At 36.6% G+C, this 20405-nt stretch overlaps 1 protein-coding gene across 2 annotated transcripts in view; it reads right to left on the minus strand.

Moving 5' to 3' along the window:
• Positions 1-2378: 2378 nt before the first annotated feature.
• Positions 2379-20405, minus strand: part of CCNT1 (cyclin T1) — a 28380-nt gene continuing 10353 nt past the window's right edge. Inside the window, exons 4-9 of one of the 2 annotated variants that reach the window (XM_006177668.3) lie at positions 20306-20366; positions 18885-18947; positions 17611-17656; positions 16310-16473; positions 16080-16150; positions 2379-8378 (exon numbers count right to left, since the gene is read on the minus strand). In XM_006177668.3, coding sequence (XP_006177730.1) covers positions 6972-8378; positions 16080-16150; positions 16310-16473; positions 17611-17656; positions 18885-18947; positions 20306-20366 — 1812 coding nt within the window. In that variant the 3' untranslated portion in view covers positions 2379-6971. The remainder of the gene's footprint in view (positions 8379-16079; positions 16151-16309; positions 16474-17610; positions 17657-18884; positions 18948-20305; positions 20367-20405) is intronic. The other variant, XR_004324461.1, reaches the window with a different exon arrangement.

The raw sequence follows: 20405 nt of genomic DNA on the forward strand, positions 1-20405 counted from the left end.
AAAGGGTCAAGATATCAGCAAATTCTTTGTGTTTTTTAACAAAGCAGATGGCTGTTTTTAATCCACTGAACACTTCACTAACTACTGAATAGGTTAAAGTAGACCTGAGGCTGTTGGTAAATAGAGGTTAGGAAAGATGAATTCTTGAAGGAAAGAGAATTACTTTGGAGTTTTGGGGGCTAATCCTAGAGAAAGTGTTGGGGGCAGGGAGAGAGAAGGAATAAATGAACGCCAAAATCTTGCACTTTCTAGTCATCCTCATCTCAGCATCTGACAACTCCATCCTTCCAGCCTCTGAGACTAAACACTGGAAGTCATCTGACTTCTCTTTTCCAACCCTTTAGAGGAGATCATACTGGCTCCAACTTAAACATACGTAAATTCTCATTATCTTCAGCACTTCCAACTTGGTCTAAGCCACTCTCATCTGCTACCTTAATTATTGTTGAATCTCCTTCCCTTGACTCCTTATAATCCATTCTCAACACAGCAGCCCAAATGAACATTTAAAAACCCGAGCTAGATCTTCTCTATTCAGAACTTTTCAGTGGTGCCCCATTTCACTGTCTTAATAATGGCGAACAAGGCCCTGCATTATCTAGCCTTCTACTGCCTAACCACATATGCTACTTACTCTCCCCTCCTCACTCAATTTCCTACTAGCCACACTGGCCTCCTCGCTGTTTCTCAAACATGCCAGCACTTTCTCACCTCAGAACCTTTGCACTTGTTTCCTGGAATGATCTTACCCCGACTATTCCCATGGCTTGCCCTCTCACCTCTCTCAGGTCTTTGCTGAACTGTAATTTCATGAAGCCTTCCTCCCTAGCCATCTTATTTCAAAATTCAACAACCTACTTATCTACATACACACGTGTGCACACAGACACACAAACCCTATCCCTTATTCCACCTTACATTCTCCAAAGTACTCATCATCTACCATGTCTCCCCTACGAGAATGCAAGTTCTGTGAGAGCAGGATGCTTGTTTAGTTTACTGCCATATTCCCATCAGTAAACAGCAGAGCACTTGGTAGGTACTATTTTCTAATGCAGGAATAAATGAAAGGCAGGGAAGTGCCTGAAACTACTTTCCAGAAAAGGTGTATCTAGTTTTCAATTTAAACTTGTTTTCATTACTGTGGTTTTTTGTTTATTTGTTGGCTTTGAGTGTTATGTGAAATGAAGGGGTTAACATTCCACAGTGCAAAAAAAAAAAAAAACAAAAAAAAAGGTAGCACAAGTAGGACATGTGACAACCCATAAACCCAATCAATTCAGCAGAAGTGGGCCCCAGAGCTAAAGATTACAGTAAATACAAGCCTTTAAGGGAATCCAAGTCATAGAAAGGGCTTCAAACTTTTCTATGGAATGTAGACTCAGCTCTCACAAGTGTCAGGGAGACTAAGATGATTAGGCACTGATCAAGGGATAAAAGCTAGCTCTATACCAAATAATTTAACAAACCCCTATAACTGGGGATCCAGTCGTACGAACATTTATACTGATTTATACCTCACCTAGCCCCAAGGATGACACAGCTGTTACCTCTTTTAACAGGAAATCATTAAATTGATGATTTTATAGTATCATTCATTCTCATATCTTTCATTTACTGCTTCTCTACTCTTCCATTCAAACCAGACCAAACCCCTAATATAACAGTGACTTCCACAAGTTTCATATGTACAGAAAACAAAAATCTTAAGTTGTCTTATTTTAGAAAACAGAAAAAGGAATGAACAGAACTTGTGATTTTTTTCAAGTCTTTAATATTGTTAACGATTTTTTTCCTATTAGAGCTTTTAAACTATAGCTACTTTGTTTTAAAATTTTGTAATATTTTAGCATAAAAAATCCTTTTCATTTAAATGTGTAATTTACCTGTGTGTGTGGTTTTGTTATATCCCAAGAAAAGGGTGAGTATTCACTATCAGTTTTTCCAGGCACCACCAAGAAGGCTGTTAATTTTTTTCTCTGAAATGCACTGCTGTCTATAATACCAACATTTCAGATTTTTCGAAGAATCAAGTGTACAATTATGAATAATTGCCAGTGCTTGCCAGATAAGCAGTACATATTGCTATCATCTGTTAGAGCTATATATTTTTGTCTGTACCAGTTACCTTCCAGGTTATCCACGGAACGAGGGATTTTTTTTCCCTCTGCCTCCATCATACTTTATACTATCAGGTTGGCTGTGATGACCAAATCTTAGTTAGGTCTTTCCAAAGAACTCAACTCCTACAGGATCTTTTGCAGTAAGAAAGTACATACTACAACCAAAAGTAAAACAAAACTATAATCATATCAATAAAATGACAATTAAAGACTAATTTGAAGACTCACTACCCATAAACAACAATCAGATGAGTGTTTTATCAGTAACATTTATTGATGGGATGGATAAATACAGACTGAGAAACACACTTGACAGCAAGGTATCAAACTGATAGCCAGACTATAAAATGTATACAACATCCTTTTTTAAATTTTTAAAAAAATTTTTAAGTTTTTACAAAGAGCCCTTACTATAACGGTCACTTACATCTTATCATTCACATAACCGCAGTAGAGATCCCAGGGGTAGCATCCAGAACTGAGGTGCCCCGAGGAGGACAGAGGCAAGAGCAGAATAATATGCTGAGAAAGGACTCTTAAGAGTAATACAAAGAAAACAGACAAAAATACCACCACAAAATTGTACCTGAGTGACATAGATTGGTAAAGTGTTTTACTTTTTTTTTTTTCCTTCCTTGTTCTTTGGTCTGATAAGAAAACATAGTTTTAGATGTGTGAAGTAGGGTGGGGAGAAGGTCAGTTTCAAATCCAGAAACCTAGGTTAACACTAAATTAGGCTGCTGCATTCTTTTCTTTGGGTGCTTAACCCAGCCAGCACTTCCATCTTGTAACCAATCCCAATGTGATCAACCACTGACTAGTTAAGTCCTCAGCTTTCAACTGAAGAGTTCCTGATAACCTGATAGATACATACTTGCTCTGGTTTCGATTAGCATGCTGTCAAGCATCCCTCTCCATGCTTAACATGGCAACAGAAAACCTAAGTCTTCCTTTCTTTTCATTCACCGTGAATACGCACTCAAAAAGGGGAAGAGTAGACAATGCTTTTTGTTAAGCATTCTTTTCCCCCCGTCCCATTTCCAATGCCAAATTTGTACTAAAAACTTTAGAAACATTAAAATGGAAGGGTCTCCCACTTAAGAAAGAATTCTCATTCCAGACCATGCTATCAGGCAGGATTATAGTACCACGCTTGTTTTGAGCTCACATTCACAGAGGGACAAAAAAAAACAAAATAAAACTTGACAGTATGATACAACATGAGTATTTTTTAAACCATCAGGAGCAAACATTCAGTCAAAAGCTGGGTATTAACAAGCAGCGTGAGAAATTTGGGGAGGTATCAAAATCACTGGAACTTTAGTGGAACTGCAGAGGGCTTATTTCTCACCATGTGAAGGGTTGCATAGACTGCTTAAATTCCAAGTTCAAAATGTTCCAGAATCCCTTTTCTAACATTAGTATCAAAACAAATCAACAAAAGAATAATCCTTTTAAAATTCAATCAGTTCCCAAGTCCCCACAGTTTGTGTTTCTGTGGGAAACACATATTTAAAATCCAACCATACTGGGATAAGACCCCTCTAATTGTCCGGAAACAAGGTATAAGGAGTATGGATTTTCAATATGGGGAATTAGGTAGCAGAGGCTTAAGTAAATCCAGCACTGATGTCACCATGATTTTATTTCTATATCCTAATCCATTGCTGTTTCCAAATGGAGATTTAAATTTTTTCTATTGATGTTGTTGAAGCCAATAATATAGGACTATGCAAAAGGGTACATTAAATCAAAACACTAAAATCATTAAAAAAAAAAAAAAAAAGAGGAAGCTGAGGGTCTCAGAAATGGAAACACACTGATTCATGAGTGAAAAGACTAGACTAATTTCTACGTATCCTCTAAGCCCCCAAAGCATGACCAATGCTTCAGAAGACCGACTTAGCCTTAGATTAATGCTTCACTAGAGTTCAGCTAACAGCAAAACAGGTATCTGATTAAAAGCCCTAAGGACAACTCACAGGTATTTGTTTTTGTCAACATGAGATTCAAGCAGTTTTAGGAATGAGATTTACAGAACTGGAGGCTCCAGGCCTGCTTACCACCACTTATCCTTGATAGTCTAGGTAAAAAGAAGGGGGGGGGGAGCCACGTTTACTAGACTAACTTTGGATGTATAAATCCCATTTCTCACCCTCTGAAGTGGTGAGGGTAGAGAAGACACAGAGTTTAGAAACCACACAACCTTTTGAAGCCTAAGTGTATGGAACTTGGACAATACGCATGCTAGCTGACAGGCACATCTGCTAACCCAAAGGCAATGCAGCAGCTTCATGCAGAGCCAGTAAGGAGGTTCACAACATATGCGTAGATCTACAAGCAGACACAGCAGGTATCTTAAAGCAGTATCAGGAGGTGCTAATCTGGAAAAGTCTCTAAAATGACCTGTAACAGCAATGATCTACTAGTGTAAAGGCCAGACTACGCAGCAAAAAGCAGCTCTTAGGCTCTAGTAAGCACTTTTTTCAAGGTCACTCCTGACAAAGTTCTAAGGAACTAACTACAGACTGCCATGGAGAACTGCTGGGGCCAAGCGGGTATGTATCTCTGTGATGAGGGAGTGAATGTGATTAGAAAACATGTGACATTTGATGAGGAAAACTGAAAGCTGTAAAAGACATTTTCATAATCAGATCAGTGATCATCAATTCCACAAAGATAAAGATGAAAACTAAGTAACATTTTGGGGAGGTCAGAAGGAAAGCTGACTCTACCAAACAAAATCTAAACAAAACAGAAAGCCTAAATTTAGTAAACACACTACGCATCTACCAATTACCTAGCACAACACAAAATATAAAGGAGAAAGAGGAAAATGTCATCCACAAAAGTAAAGTGAGATTCCAGGTCAAAAGTATGACTGGTGTATAGATCAGCTGAGAGCTCATTTTACACAGCAACGTCACGCACTCTAGACAGCTCAGATATGCAGAGATGTAGGGCGCTAATTCACCTTCAGTTAAGGTTTACTGCACAAATTCCTTCCTATATTAGGCCAGTGCATCATCAACTCCATCTGCCCCAGTATTCTCCCCAGCCTGCGCCTGGCAAGCAGCAGCACATGTACAACTCCCATCTCCCTGACTTTTCAACAGAAAAATTTCAGTTTATCCGTAAAGGGTATTTGGTGTGAAAGAAGCTGCATTAAAAACAAGACAAATTCAAACTGTCATCTTCTCCATGGCAAAAGATGCCATGAAGACCGAACACCACCACATTAAATGATCTGTGGCTAGGTGGCATTTTCAGCTGGACAACTTGGCTTAGAATTCTTTCTAGCCCCTTGGAAGATTTCTTTCCTCAGCAAAGTGTTCACACCTAAAATATGGGATAATCAAGCACCCATAAGAACAGGACTGTGATCCATTTTTCTAAAGGACTCTTAGAAATCTCCTAAAGAACTTCTGCCTAGAGGCTAAAGCCACCAAAGATGGACAATCTAAACAGCACCTGCAGGCTAGGCTTACTCACGCTCACAGCACCAGTGCTGTTAAATTCATAAGCTCCAATCTCTGAAGTCATACAGGCTGCAAAAAATGAGGATGCAGCTGTTTCCCTTCAGATATACAGATAAAAAGCAAGTCGTACATTCATAATGTCCTAAAAATTCCCAATCACAATTCCATTGTTTTCAGTATCCTCTAGTGTCATGGCTTCTCCCAGAACTATTCTCATACATTGTCTGGGCTTTCACAGGCAGGACAGCACATCCCCCTTCCCTTCAGAGACCCTGAGACTGCTCTCACTTGAACACTTTCCCAAAGCCCAACGTGAAAAAAGACACACCCAATTCTGTAGGGCAGAAGCCAGCCTAGCTCCCCAACCTTCTTCCTCAACCCCACCTTTGTTCTACACCAAAAGGAAAAAAGGGGTAAAAAGGAACTTCTCCTATGGAGTCCAGAGTCAGGCCACTGGCTGCATCTGCCTAAACTAGAATTTAGAAGGCTACCCTCAATTATCACATAAAGAAAAGGGAAAATACCACGTCAAATACATGCCTCTTCCTTCCTTTATGTTCTAAAGGCCACACCGTGCTCTCTCTAGTAGACTGTTGGGAAGCGAAAATGGTGAAGGACAGGGAGGGAAAGATACAACATGATTTTTAAACACACACACTGAAAAACACACATACCCACACTTACATACACACTTAAAGGTTGCAACACTTCAAGTGGCCGGAGCCTATCTCAACTCATGGCCAAGTCTATCCTCCCATCCCCCCTATACAAACCACCCCCTCCAATCCCACCCCCCAGGACTCATTGCTATGTATCTCATACACACAGCAAAATCCCTATCCCCTCCCCAATTATATAAAAAAACTAAACAGATAACTTACTTTCTTTAAATTATTTTTTTAAAGTCTCTTAAAAAGATTTTGACGTTTAAATACTTCCTCTCTTCTGATATATTAAACACTACAAGGATCCACAACTGTTTGATAAACCCTCCATATTTCAGTCCTGGCAAGAAGAGGGAAGATATCAACTCTAATCAATCTAATTAAGAGGTGGAGAGGCCAAGAACAGAAAAAGTATTCTTAATCCTTCACAGCTTTAACACATTCTCACCTCTCTAATACCAGTAAAAGCTATAATAAAATAGTTAAATTTCTGAGGCAGGAGATATAATAACCAAGGCCATCTACCACCCTCCCACCTATGTCTCAATATTAATTTATTCCCTAGTCCAAGAAGGGTGACATATTTCATAAAGGAAACAATTTTCTTAGTCCAGAATCAGTAGTTTGTGTTTTTTTGTGTGTTGTTTTGTTTTTTAAAAAGATGTGTTTTTAAAGATTTTTTTTCCTCCTCTTCTTTCTCTTTTTTACTTAGGAAGGGGTGGAAGTGGTGGAGGAGGTTCTGATGGTAGAGGTGGCAGCCGGGGTTTGTCTGTATTGCCAGATCTGGAGGACATTCCACCAGCCCGTGGATTCAGATATTCACTGTAAGAATGAACAAATTCAAACGCAGGGGGCTGAGTGGGCTGAACGCCCTGGGCACTGAGAAGGGAGTGAAGCATATTCACAGTGTCTTGATAGTCTATGGTCTGGGTTGCATTGTGACCATTGGCTCCAGTGGAGCCTTTATCCAATTTCACATGAGGAACTCGAGTTTTACAGCTGGGCTGTGAAAAGGGAAGGCCACTTGTGTCTGAGCTATGCCCAGGCAACTGGGCCATTGCAGGAAGAGGAGGGAAGGAGAAATTCATGGAAGAGGATTTAGTACTCTTGGCAGTCTTGGCTGAATGCTCAAACACCGCCCCTCCAATCTCTTCAGGGAGGGGCCTTTTGCGAGAAGAACTGGAAGAGGAGAAAGAGCTAGACAAGCTATAGGGTTTGTGTGCTAAGGTGCTTGTCTGGCTACTATGTTTTGGATCGCTCGGACGCTTGTTCCCAGTACCAGCGGGAAGCTGTGAGTGAGAGTGCTTGTGTGAGTGGTGATTATGATGATGATGGTGATTAGATGGGTGAGTCTTGTGCTTTTCTTTGTGCTCCCGGCTCTTTGTGACGCTGTCATCCACAGAATTGTGCTTGTCGGGTGCAGCATGAACTTTAATGCGCATTTTTATCTCCTCAGGTTTTGAAGAGGCAGGTTTCTCTCCACTTGTCACTGGGATTCTCATTTTGAAAGCTGTTTTGTCAGACTTCTCCAGAAAAGGCCTCTCAGGGTTTTCTGAGCCCTCCATCGGCATCTTCAGAATGACTGAAGAATGGCTATCATGGTGAGACAGGAGATTCTGGGCAGCATATGCATACTGTGACTTCACATTGGCCTCCATATTCTCCAGTTGCCTCTTCTGGGCAGCCAACTCTTCTGCATGCTTTGCACGGTATTCTTTCAGTGATACTTTAGCTGATGGCACACTCTTACTGTTCTGTTTCTGGGAAATAAATGTATTGGAACTGTCCTGCTGCAAGGAATGATCAACTCCTGTAAGTGCTAAATTCTCACTAGTCCGATGACCTTGAGCTGGTTCTACTTTAAAAGGAGGGTGGGAGGACAGCCAGCGCTCACCAGGCAACATCTCCATGCTGCTTAAGTTGCTGGTTGACTCACCAGTGGCTGGAAGGGAAGGCACTGCACTTGTGGTAGAAGAAGCTGACATGCTCATTAAACCTGCAATAGTTGTGTCTGAAGAGCTCTGGGAAATCATATTGAGGATTGTCTGCTCTGAAGTGTTGTCATCTGTCCCTCGGTCATCTGCTTTTGTTTTCATGGCAGCTTGGCATGCCTAGAATGAAGCAAATGACACTTTCTCACTTCAGGTAATTTATCAAATGGAAACAAAACACTGAAATGTTAGACTGTGCTTGCTGTGACACTGGAAGTTTTGGACAGCCCATACCCAGAAGGCTACTCTAACACGAGACTGCTAATTATTACCATCAGGAGACAAGTTTTTAAACCTTCAATCAAGCATCACATTAACAGAATCTCAAAGAGGTCTCTGAATTCCCATGTTCACTACAGCACTATTCATCATATCCAAGGTATGAAAGCAACCCAAGTGTCCATCAATGAGTCAATGCATTTTTAAAATATGGTCTATACGTGCAATTAACTATCACTCCGCCTTTTAAAAAAGGAAGAAGATTCTGTGAAGACAGCAGAGTGGGAAGCACCAGGAATCCGTCTCCCACCTAGACAGCAACTGCACAGGCAGAATCTGTCTGATATAACTGTTTTGGAATTCGGGAGTCTGTTGAAGGCTTGCAATATCCAGGGTAAGGTTTGCACAGTAAATTGGGGTAAATTTCCCTCAATTTCAGCTCTCAGCCCGAGCCAGCTATGCATCTGCTCCTGAAGTAGCTTGCACACAGCTTGAGGGACCCAGGTTGGACAAAAAGGACTCTATTTTCCAGATACTGGAGAACTGTGCTCTGATTGCTGACTGCTGCTTTTGATCACGGAGGTACAAAGAGGCCAGCAGCCATTGTTGTTGCACCTCCCTCCACTGCTGCATGCCCCTCCCCTTTGGCTGAAGTGACTTACAGGATATAAAGGGCCAACACCCTTCCTCCCGCACTTCATTTTTTGCTTTTTCTCCCTTTGGGAGCCAGATATTAGAGTAGGATATTCAAAAACAACTGCATATTCAGGTATGTCAGGGAAAGGCTCAGAAAAGAACTGAGAAGACCTTAAATTTACACATCAAGCTGATCCTCAGCACAGAGACATCCTTCAAAATCAACCCTCCACCCCAAATATACAGAAACAATAAAAATAACAGCAAACCCCAGGGAAGGGAGAGAATCTGATTTTTAGAATTACCATGTTATTAGATTCAAATGTCCAGTCTTCAACAACAACAAAAATCACAGGCATGTAAAGAAACAGGAAAGTATAGCTCATTCAAAGGGGGAAAAACAATCAACAGAAACTGTTCCTGAAAAAGATACAATGGCAGATATACTAGACAAAGATGTTAAAAATAACTCCCTTAAAGACACACTCAAAGAACTAAAGGAAGATACAGAGAAGTCAAGAAAACAATACGTGAACAAATTGGAAATATCAGTAAAGAGACAGAAAACCTAAAAAGAAACCAAAAAGAAATCCTGGAGTTGAAAAACAGAATAAATGAAATGAAAAACACAGAAGACAGTGAACTGATACATTCTAAGTACTAAAAGGAAAAAAACTGTCAGCCAAGAATCCTATATCCACCAAGAATGTCCTTCAAAAAAGTGAGTAAGAAATTAAGATATTTCCAGTTAAATAAAAACTGAGGGAGTTAATGACCATTAGACCAGCCATATAAGGAAGGCTCAAGGGACTCCTCCAAGACTATAACTTTAAGCCACATGGAGAAATAAAGATCTCAATAAAAGTAAATACATGAGCAATTATAAAAACTAGAACTGTAACAATGATTTGTAATTGCATTTTTTGGTTTCTACATGATTAAGGAGACTAACACATTCTAAGGGAAAAAAAAATCAGTGTAAAACCTAGTATTACTCTAAAAAATTTTTTGGTTTACAATTCCAAATCTTACTTTTTATCTATTGTAAGAGCCTAATTCATCTAGAAGAATTATTAGTTCATGTTTTAGGGCACACAATGTGTAAAGATTTAATTTTGTAACATCAACAACCAAAAGGGGTGAGGATGCAGCTGTAAAGGAGAGAGTTTTGAATGTTACTGAAGTTAAACTAATATAAATTTCAAATTAGGGTATTATAACTTTTGGATGTTAAATGTAATCCCCATGGTAAACACAAAGAAAATAGCCCAGAATACAAAAAAGGAAATGAGAAAGGAACTTTTAAATTTACATTATGAAAAATCAGCTGAACGCAAAAGAAGACAAGAATGCAGGAAATGAGGGACAAAAAGCTACAAAAGGCATACAGACATACCTTGGAGATACTGCAGGTTCAGTTTTAGACCATCTCAATAAACCAAGTAACTCAATAAAGTGAGTCACACACACTTTTTGGTTTCCCAGTGCATATAAAAATTATGTCTACACTATACTGTAGTCTATTAAACATGCAATAGCAATACGTGTAAAAAAATGTACAGACCTTAATTTAAAATACCTTACTGCTAAAAAATGCTAACCATCATTTGAGCCTTTAGTGAGCTGTAGTAGTAACATTAAAGATTACTGATCACAGATCACCATACCAAATATAATAATAATGAAAAAGTTTGAAATGCTGCAAGAATTACCAAAATGTGACAGACATGAAGTGAGCAAATCCTGTTGAAAAAATGGCACCAATAGACTTGCTCAACACAGGGTTGCCAATAACCTTCATTATAAAAAATGCAGTATCTGCAAAGTGCAATAAAAAAGTGTATGCCTATATAAAAAACAAACAGTATAATGACAGAAGTCCCTCCTTACCCGTAATTACTTTATGTATAAATGGATTGAATTAATGAAAAGACAGAGATTAGTAGAATGGATAAAAATATATGATAAACTATATGCTGTGTAAAAGCAACTGAGATCCAAAGACACAAACAGGTTGCAAGTGAAAACATGGGAAAAGATATACCATGCAAACACTAACAAAAAGAAAGGTGTGACTACACTAATAGCAGACAAAATAGACTTTAAATCAAAAAAGGTTTCAAGAGATGAAGGACATTATGTATTCTAAAAGGCTAGTGACAGAGGTAAGACATAACAATTATAAACATTCACACATGTAATGACAGGCCATCAAGATATATGAAGCTGAAGCCAAAACCTAACAGAATTAAAGAGAAATAGACAGTAATAGTTGGAGACTTCAAAACCCTGCTCATAACAATAGGTAGACCAGACAGAAGATAAGGAAATGAGGACTTAAACAATAAATAAACTAGATCTAACAGAGATATACAGAACACTCTACCTAAAAACAGCAGCGCACACGTTCTTTTCAAATGCATATGGGACATTTTCCATAATAGACCATATGTTAGGCAGCAAACTTAGTCAATAGATTTTAAAAGATACATATCATACAAAGTGTCTTTTCGAAACACCATGTGATAAAGTTAGAAATCAGTAACAGAAAGAAAATTGGGGGAAAAAAATCACAAAATTGTGGGAAAAAAACCAATGGATCAAAGAAATCAAAAGGGGAAATTAGAAAATACTTAAGAGACAAAGGAAAACAAAAAGACGATATATCAAAGCTTAAGGGACACAGCAAAAGTGGTGCTAAGGGAGAAATTATAGCTATAAACACTACATTAAAAAAAACAAGAAACACTTCAAAATAACTAACTTTATACCTTGAGGAACTGGAAAAGTAAGCACTAAACCCAAAGTTTAGCAGAAAGAAAAATATAATAAAGATTAGAACAGAGATAAAACAGAAAATAGAAAAATAGAGAAAAATCAACTAAAACAGAAATTGGCTCTTTGACAAGATCAACACAATTGACAAACCTTTAGCTAGATGGACTAAGAGAAAAAGAGGAAAAGCTCAAACTACTAAAATCAGAAATAAAAGTGGAGACATTGCTACCATTCTAAGAAGACTGTACACCTACAAGTTGAATAACCCAAAGAAAACAAATTCCCAGAAACAAAACTTACCAAAACTAAATCATGAGGAGAAAATCTGAACAGACCTGTAACTTGTAATTAAATTGACTCAATAATCAAAAATTTCTAAGGCCCATCACTAGTTATCCTATCAATCATTTAAAGAAGTGAATACCAACTGTTTTCAGACTTCCCAAAAATTTTAAGAGGAACACTTCTCAGCTCTTTTCTATGAGGCCAGCATTACCCTGACACCAAAGCCAGACAAAAATACCACAAGGAAAGGAAAACTACAAACCAGTATCTCTTATGACCACTGATTCAAAAATCTTCAACAAAATACTAGCAAAATGAATTCAGCAGCACATTAAAAAAAAATTATGTATCATGACCAAGTGGGATTTATTCCTCAAGGATGGTTCCACATATGGAAATTGATGTAATATGCCATATAAACAAAATGAAGGAGAAGAAATCCCATGATCATCTCAATTTATGCAGAAAAAGCACTTGACAAAATTCAACACTTTCTGATAAAAACACTCAACTAACTGGGAATGTAAAGAAACTACCTCAACATAATAAAAGCCATATGTAAAAAACCCACTGTGAACATCATATTCAATGGTGAAAGACTGAAAGCTTTCTTTAAGATCAGAAATAAGGAAAGGATGGCAACTTTCACCACTTCTATTCAATACAGTACAGCAATCAGGCAAGGAAAAAAAAAAGGTATCCAAATTGGAAAAGTAGTAAAATTCTGTTTGCAGATGATATGAGCTTATATGTAGAAACCTAAAAATTCCACCAAAATTTATTTTTTCTAATTTTATTAGAATTAACAAATGAATTCGGCAAAGCAGCAAGATACAAAGTCAATAAATAAAATTCAGTTGCACTTCTCCACACAAACAATAAACAATCCGAAATGGAAACTGTGAATACAATTGCATTTACAATAGCATCAAAAATTTTAAAATATCTAGGAATTAACTTAATCAAGGAAGTGAAAGATTTGTACAAGAAAACTACAAAACACTGCTGAAAAAAATTAAGTAAAACATAATTGGAAACTCATCCCATGTTCTGGATCCAAACATTAAATCAAACATTAACATTGTTAAAATATGAATACCCAAAGCAATCTATAGATTCAATGTAATCCCTGTCAAAATCCCAATGACCTTTTTTGCACAAATAGAAAAACCCATCCTAGAATTCATATGGAATCTCAAAGGGCAGCAAATAGTGAAAACAATCCTGAAAATGAAGAACGAAACTGGAAGACTCATACTTCCTAATTCCAAAACTTACTACAAAGCCACAGTAATCAATACAGTGTGGTATTGACAAAAAGACAAGACATATAGATGAATGGAACAGTATAGAAAACTCAGAAATAAACCCTCTCATATATGGTCAAATGACTTTTGACAAGGATGCCAAGACCATTCAACAAATGATGCTAGGAAAACTGCATATCCACATGAAGAATGAGGCTGGACCCTTACCTAACACCATAAACAAAAAATTAACTCAACATGGATAAAAGACCTACATTTGAGATCTAAAACAATAAAACTCTTATAAGAGACACAGGACAAAAGGCTTTACAACATTGGATTTAGCAATGATTTTTTAGATATTAGACCAAAGGAACAGGTAACCAGAAGAAAAAGAAAGAGAGAGAAAGGGAAGAAAGAAGAAGAAATGGACTTCATAAAAATTTTTAAATTTTGTGCATCAAAAGACACCATCTAGAGTAAAAGGCAACCCATATAATGGGAGAAGATAATTGTAAGTTATATACCTGCTAAGGGATTAAAAGCCAGAATGTATAGAGAACTCCTAAAACTCAACAACAACAACAAAAAAATCAATTCAAAAATGGGCAAAGCATTAGAATAGACATTTCTCCAAAGAAGATACACAAATGGCCAATAAGAACATGAAAAATGCTTAACATCATTAACCATTAAGGAAATGCAAATCAAAACTATGAGATACCACCTCACATACCTTAAGATGGCTACTCCCAAAAAAACAAAGCAGCAAGTGTTAGAAAGGATAGAAAGAAACTAACACTTGTGCACTGTTTGGTAGAAATGTAAAATGCTACAGCCACTACAGAAAACAATGCAATGGTTCCTCAACAAATTAAAAATAGAACTAACATATGACCTGCCAATTCCACTTCTGGGCATACACCCAGAAGCATAGAAAGCAGGGTCTCAAAGAGATATGTGTACACCAATATTCATGGGAGCATTATTCACAATTCTAAAATTCAGAAGCAAACCAAATATTTATTGATGGAAGAATGGATAAACAAAATGTAGTACATACACACAAAGGAGTACTATTCAGCCTTAAAGAGGTACAAAATTCTATAATATGCTATAACACAGATGACCCTTGAGGACATTATGCTAACTGAAATAAGTCAGTCATAAAAAGACAAATAATATATGATTCACTTATATGAAGTACTTAGAGTAGTCTAAATCATAAAGACAGAAAGTATATTAGTAGTTGCCAAGGGCTTAGGTCAGGAAGAATAGATAGTTATTGTTTAATGATTATAGAGTTTCAGTTTTGTAAGATGAAAAGTTATGGGAATAGATGGTAATAATGGTTGCACGACAGTATGAATGTATGTAATACATTAAAATGGCTAAGATGGTAAATTTTATGTTATTTGCACGACAGTATGAATGTATGTAATACATTAAAATGGCTAAGATGGTAAATTTTATGTTATTTGTATTTTACAATTTAAAATAAAAAAAGGGAGAAATCCTGCCATTTGCAACAACATAGACAAAACTGGAAGACCTTTTAATAAGTGAAATAAGCCAGACACAGAAAGACAAATACTGCATGATCTCACTTATATGAGGAATCTAAAACAGTCAAACTCGTAGAGGCAGAGAGTAGAACAGTGGTTGCCAGAGACTGAGGGACGGGGGAAACAAGGACCTATTAGTCAAAGGGTAGAAAGTTTTAGTTACACAAGATGAATATATCCTAGAGCTCTTCTGTACAGCATAGTACATAGTACCTATAGTTAAAAATACCATATCATATACTTAATCACTTCTCGGCTTTTTGGCTAAGATCAAATGTAGTACTGTATACTTAAAATTTTGTTCAAGTGTTCTATCATCCAAAAAAAAAAAAGTGACCATACCTATATCAGTGTTACAAGGCAATAAAAAAAAAAGTTGTATATATCTAAAATTCATTCATTATTACCACTTACAATTGCAGTTAGTCCAAAATTCTGGTGAGGTTTTTTATGAAAGTAAAAGATGACCTGGATGCTCTCAAGTTTCCTTTGAACCCTAAGCAAACTCATTTTCTGCAACTCACCCAACTCAGGAGAATGCAATTAAGCTTATCAGTCTAGATTTCTGAGAAATGCAAGGAACATTTTTAAACTTTTTGACACTGGAAAAAAAGGGAACAATTCCATTATCCGTAAGACTTTTGAAAAATATCTGAAATACTTTAGACTGTAATCTATATAAAAACAAAATTCTAAAATCCATTTAAAAGCAGGTAATATCAAAGACAAAATTATGATAACAGCGCTAAACTCCTAAGTCTGTATCCTTCCTCTACCAGAAGACAACACCCTGTGACTCAGAAAAGCCATTTTTTCCCTTTAACAGTCTCCACACAAATAATACTCAACCAATGTTACTGACCAAATGACTGTATCACAAGAGTTGCAAGACACAAAATAAATCTTGCTGCCACCTACAACCACTGACTTCTGGGTCAGTATCCAAACTATGAAGTTGAAGTCGTGACTATTGCACAACTATAAAAAGGGAAATTCCAAACCTACGGTACATATCCAATTCCGGTATATTCACTGGTGTAGTCAAAAGAAGAAAACGGTTTGTTCCACAAGCTGACAGCAATAATTCTTACCCTCCAATTCCGAATTCGTTTGAGCCTGTTGGGGGTTTTCTCCAGAATCTGCAGAAATTCATGGGTCAGTTCTACAAATAAAATTAGAACATTTAAGAAAAACTCACAGAGGCAGAACTAATGAAATGTGAGTAACCTCAACTATTTGCATCTGAAATCAAGTCACCTTTGGCCAGATATAGGACAACCAAGAGCAAGTGCTTTTCAAGGTCCCTTACTCTAAAACTTACCATCTAAAAGTTCCAAGGTCACAGTGGCGTCAACATACTCCCACCAGTGCTTCCCATCAGTTGAGACTGGGATCTCCCAGTTGGACCACTTGCAAGCCAGATGAATGCAGACACAGGCCACCACAGGAGGTGTGTACTGCAGGCTAAATGTGGTCAAATGCAGGCTGACACCAGAGGGAAGGAAACAAGAGAGTGTCATGAGCTCTCAGTTCTGAACCCAAACTTTAAACTCTCCATTAATTTAAAAAAAAAAAAGTTAAAAAAAAAAAATCACTGGAGAGCAAGAAGGGTAAGAAATATCCAGTGCTCTGAACCAGCACTTAACATGATTTTTCCATTAACCCACCTGGCTCAGGCAACAACTTTTCTAATTTTTCTGACTACATCATCATTTAATTTACACACTGATGAAGGATTGAAAAAAATAAAAACAAAAATAAAAGACTGGGTACTCAGTTTTTTAAAATAAGGATCAATATCCTGAGAATAAGCTCAAAACAAGAAAAATTATAAAATTTTTGATATGTATAATCCCTAAATCAAATACTTATGGAAATACCCTTAAAATTATCTTGTCTGTTGCAAATCATAACTCTGGTCTATTTAAAATAATGAACAGACAATCACTCTCTCAAGTGTGAATATGCTTGATAGTTTATTTTAAAAATTTCTCCCATCAGGCTGTAAAAATGAACTTCTTAGCCTTGACAGTCATTAGAAGTTTTTGGTTTCCACGAACAACCAATAGATTGGAGATGAGAATGAGTAAGGAATTTGGTAATACAAGTTACATATTAATTTTTTTCTTTATAAAGGGAAGGAGGATGAAAAAGTATTACAACTCTTTTCACATATATGTGTCCATTTATCTGGAAGTGGGTGAAGAAAAAGGAGCCTTTCAAAATACCATTAATTAAAGCAGAATCCTCCAAATTAGATTTTTAGTCACTGTCAAACCCCAAGTTTAAACAAACTTTCAGAACTATGCTCTTGAATATTTTAAAGCAAAGTAACAAATGCAGAATTAAGTAGGTCAAACAATCAGCAATAAATATCACCTTAGCAAATTTAAAAAGCAGCATGGAAATTTTACAGTACAGCATGAAAACTGTGCAGAAAAGTCAACATTTACCAGAAAATTGTCTATAACATATTGTACCAAAGATCCTTGCCTGGGTCTCTGGCTTCTAGTTTACTAAGTACCAGAACTGTCACCTTTCCATATGCCCCTAAAAGTGGCAATTCCAACCCAATTAAAGTCCTACCCCAAAAATAGAAGAGAAAAATATTAAAATATAAACCTGTTGGTTGCCATGAAGTAAGAAGTCTGTGCTAAGTCCTTGCTTGCTAAAAAAAAAAAAGGGGGGGGGGAGTTATTAGTTCCATTCATTCTCAAGAATTATTTAGTAAGTATTTAATATTTGCAAGTCAGAGAACTATAGTGGTGGATGAAGCCAACATGGTGCCTGACCATAAGACAGTTACATTCTACTACCAAAGGAGACAGATTGAGCAATTTTTAATTATAATATTAATAATTATGCTTCCAGACTTAGGGATTCAAGCTTTATTCTGCACACCAGGTATCAGGAGTACATGTTTAAAATGTAATTCCCTGGCATCCTCCCTAGAGATTGACTCAACACATCTGGAGAAGGACGTAATAAGCATTTTAAACAAGTAACCGACGGATACTGATGCAAGGGTTCACTGAGAATTTCTCAGCTAAGGGATGAACTAATTTGAAGGCAAGATCAGAATCCAAAAGACCTTGATATATTTGGGGGAAATTATCAAATAACAAATCATTTAACTATAACAATTTAAAAAAACATAATCTGCCTTAAAAACAAAAAACTGTTCTGGCTGACAAAGCAAATTTTAATCTTCCTTAGATTAAATATTAGCATTTATTCATCTCTGTTTAACTCTATTCTAGCTCAATGTAAATCTTTTAATGCTTTCAAAATACAAAGAACTTGGGGAAAACTTTGGGAGTTTTCAGATGAAACATACAATGACGCCAATTATCAATTTAGTCTACAAAACTAAAAATGGCACTTAAATGCATGATGGTATCTAGATATCCTTGATACTATTATTTAAATAAATAGGTTTCACGCAATTATAGCTACTAAAGATAAATCAGAATAAAGAGCAAGTCCTGCCACGGGATTAACAATGATGAAAATAAGTTCAATAAATTCTAGTTCAGCCTCGGTTGGCCTTTAAGAGGGTCTAAGACAATCAATCCTAGAATCAAATTAAGATCACCTACTCCCAAGATATCCTTAAAACTGCTGTTAGGTACTTATGATTTGTTGACTTTTCAAAATCTGCCCCCAGCTTTGACAAACATCCTCAAGAAGCTAACTCTCTTTATCTAGAGATCATCTAAAAACATTCTAAGAACCCAACAGAAAAACCACAACCACTCATTTTGGTTTCAGACAGGTAGGTTTTTTAATTTAACTTTTGACCAAAGCAGCTGTGTTATGTACTTGTCCACAGCAAATCTTAGCCACTAAATGGTAAAAACAATTTAAGACAGCCGTCTCAAGTTGGGATTCCTTACCTCGAACAAGCTGAGTGCACTTTACCACATGTGTATGTGGGTGATCAATTGTTAGTTCAAAGCCTAAAAAAAAAGTACCTGGTTAAAAGCTAAAGCTACTCAAACTAATTTAAAACTATTAAAAGAGGTATAACTCTTTTAACTGAGTCATCATTAAGGGTCTCCCATTTTCTTGTCCCAAAACTGCCTGTTCAGAGGCTAAGAGAGTCACACAAAGTATGCAGCATGCTCTTCTCTAAGATACATTGTCTCCAAAGGTGCTTACATTTTGAGCTAGAATGTACCACACAGACAGTAGAGCTAATGCGGTCTCAAGATCCCTGAGCTACCAATAAACTCTGAACACAAAACATTTTTTTAGGGACAAAAGAATATACAGTTAGAAGAAGCAGTCACTCAAGTGATCATTATCTTCAAAAGCTTAACCTTGAGAAAACATTTTAAAACCCATTCCTCTATCACTTCAGTTTTGTTCCTTTTCACCATCTTAATTAGTACTGATCATTTTATCCAACTCTAATATTACTTAAGGAAGGTCAGTATGTCCATAAAATTTTTTGATGAAGTTTCTTTTTGTGTTTGTAAATAAAATTTTCTAGGTACAAGATAAATTCTATTGTGATATTTACATGATGTAAATTATTCTAAAAGTATAACTGATTCTTGCAAATTAGATCTTACTGGTTTCCACATTAAAATATTAATAAAAAATTATTTCACCAGAAAAATCACTGTCCCCTAAAATAGTTATCTTTAAGACAATTAAAGTAAAAATTAGCAGAAACTAACTTCAGAGATAAACTTTGAAGATTTCATTGCATGAATGTGTGTATATGCAAAAAAATACAGCCCTACCAGTAACTTTCCAACACAACTCATAAAACCCTCCCCTCCCTAAAAAGAAGACAGCCCAAAAGAACATGAAAATCTTTATTTTCCATATTTTCTAAGTTTTTAAAGGCAGTCTCTTGGATGAAAATAAATAATAAATAACAGAACATCCTCAGGGTTGCCCATCAACCGCTATAGCCTGAATTCCTGCTGTTCTGAACACTGATTACCAGTTTTAAAAACAAACGCTGTTATCTAAATACAATGACAGACTAAAAAAATTCATGGAAGACAAAAGTTCTTTAGGTAGCTTCTGCCATTATTTTGCCAAATCTTAAAAAGCAAATCATGAATCCTAGAACAAAAAAATAAATTAATTAAAATAAATAAATTTAAAAAAAAAACACCTGCTAACTGCTATTTCAAAGGTGAGCTGTGCCTACGTTCTTTTATATAGACCAGGTTAAACTCTGAGCTCTACCTCTAAATGTGCAATAATCTTCCCAAAAGATTCTCTTCCTATTTCATAAATTTAAAAATCACTATATCACATACATATTTTTTAATGTTTTAAAGAAAAATAAACTTACCTAACGTCTGCAGAATTATGCTTTCTAGTATCACCAGATCTTGAACTTGTTGTAGATAAGTCTGCAGGTGAGAAGACACAAATTACTCCCCAAAAAGACA

This window comes from Camelus ferus, chromosome 12 (assembly GCF_009834535.1).
Source record: "Camelus ferus isolate YT-003-E chromosome 12, BCGSAC_Cfer_1.0, whole genome shotgun sequence".
Classification (NCBI taxonomy): Eukaryota; Metazoa; Chordata; class Mammalia; order Artiodactyla; family Camelidae; genus Camelus; species Camelus ferus.